The 1,484-nt window shown below is 39.4% G+C and overlaps 1 protein-coding gene across 1 annotated transcript in view; it reads right to left on the reverse strand.

Moving 5' to 3' along the window:
* Window positions 1–1,367, reverse strand: part of LOC107668551 (signal transducer and activator of transcription 5B-like) — a 32,286-nt gene extending 30,919 nt beyond the window's left edge. Inside the window, exons 1-2 of the mRNA XM_016460465.1 lie at window positions 1,202–1,367; window positions 218–362 (exon numbers count right to left, since the gene is read on the reverse strand). Of these exons, the coding sequence (XP_016315951.1) occupies window positions 218–362; window positions 1,202–1,332 (276 nt within the window). The 5' untranslated portion in view covers window positions 1,333–1,367. The remainder of the gene's footprint in view (window positions 1–217; window positions 363–1,201) is intronic.
* Window positions 1,368–1,484: the final 117 nt, after the last annotated feature.

The following is a 1,484-nucleotide window of genomic DNA, read 5'->3' on the forward strand; positions in this document are numbered from 1 at the left end:
CACACACACACACACAAAATAGTGGATTACTCAGTAAATATTTATCCATGACATTTTGGCTTTCATCACATGTCTGTCTTTCTTCAGAAAAAATAGTAGCAAAATCAAAAATTTGACCTGGGGATTTTTTTTTTTATTTAGTTGATTTGACACGGAATGATCCAGTAGCTTTAAGCCAGCAGAAATCATGAAGGTTAGGAATATTTGTTATGCACACCAAGTTCCGGCTGATATGTTGTAGTTTGACCCTCTCCACCACGTTAGGGTTGTGTTGGGCCACCTCCTGCAGCAAATGCACCATCTGATCCAACAGCCTTCGGGCCTGAGGCTTCTGCTCCATGTTGTCCACATCAAAGTTCTCCCTAAATAAAACATTACACAGGCATGACATTTTTAAAGCCCTGCTGCATAGAATCATCCTTAGTAAATGTCGCAAACTGACATGGAACAAAGCCTTTCAAGTCTAGCTTGTCCTGTGCTGTTCTCCAACCATCATCCCAATTCTCATTATAAGAATGATTCAGTTCCCTGTCACAGGAAATTCCTAAGCAGTGAACTACCCTAAATTGTTTGCCTTAGACAATAGTCGCTCATGTTTCTATTTCATTTGTTTTACTCAGTCACCAGTACATATTAAATGTGCACTGAGTCATTTGATCTTAATGAAAAACCATTATAAGAAATTAACTTTTTAAATGTTTAATATCAGAGTTGGCCACCTTATGGAGACCACCATATAGGGATTACTACGTCCTCTTTTTCCCGGACATGTCCTGGATAGGATTTATAAATTGCCTAAAATGTCCTGATTTTGGCTTTGTTTTCCTATTGCTGTGCTCTCTACAGTCTTCACATTATATGTACCCATATTTGCATTTGCATTGAATCTCTGTAGATTCCACCTTCTCACACACCACGATTTGTTGATTATGTACAATGCCTGCATGCTATTGGTCAAACTACTTTTCAGTCATTACCTTCAGTCCTAATACTACTCACTTCTCTAATTTTCAGACACTTTCTTTATGGAATAAATTAATCATGGCTAGCTGTGAACAAAGCATTTCTACACTGCCTGTGATGTTGTATTCACGGTACTACTGTAGGTGTCAGTTCAGCGCAAACTTAGGGTAAACAATACTGTGTTAATCTTAATACAACATAAAAAGCATCCATTTAATTTGTAACAGTGATGTCATACCATCTCTGTTCCTCTATCCAGCTGGCCAGATAGTGCCTGACGTCCAGAGGGAATGTGTCCGGGTAGAGTTCATTCAGTGTCTGAGTTGGCAGGTACTGTAACTGCGGGGTCATTTGCGCCCACAGCGCCATAGTATGCAAGCACTGCAACAGTAAAAAAAAAAATAAAAATCACGACATTACCACTGCACTGGAAAAACTACATTTTCAGTTCTTTGGAACTGGAATTCTTCAGAGTTGTTAACGTCTCGGTTACGTATGTAACCCTCGTTCCCTGAAGGAGG

Source organism: Sinocyclocheilus anshuiensis, unplaced genomic scaffold (genome assembly GCF_001515605.1).
Source record: "Sinocyclocheilus anshuiensis isolate Anshui unplaced genomic scaffold, SAMN03320099.WGS_v1.1 scaffold32, whole genome shotgun sequence".
Taxonomy (NCBI): domain Eukaryota; kingdom Metazoa; phylum Chordata; class Actinopteri; order Cypriniformes; family Cyprinidae; genus Sinocyclocheilus; species Sinocyclocheilus anshuiensis.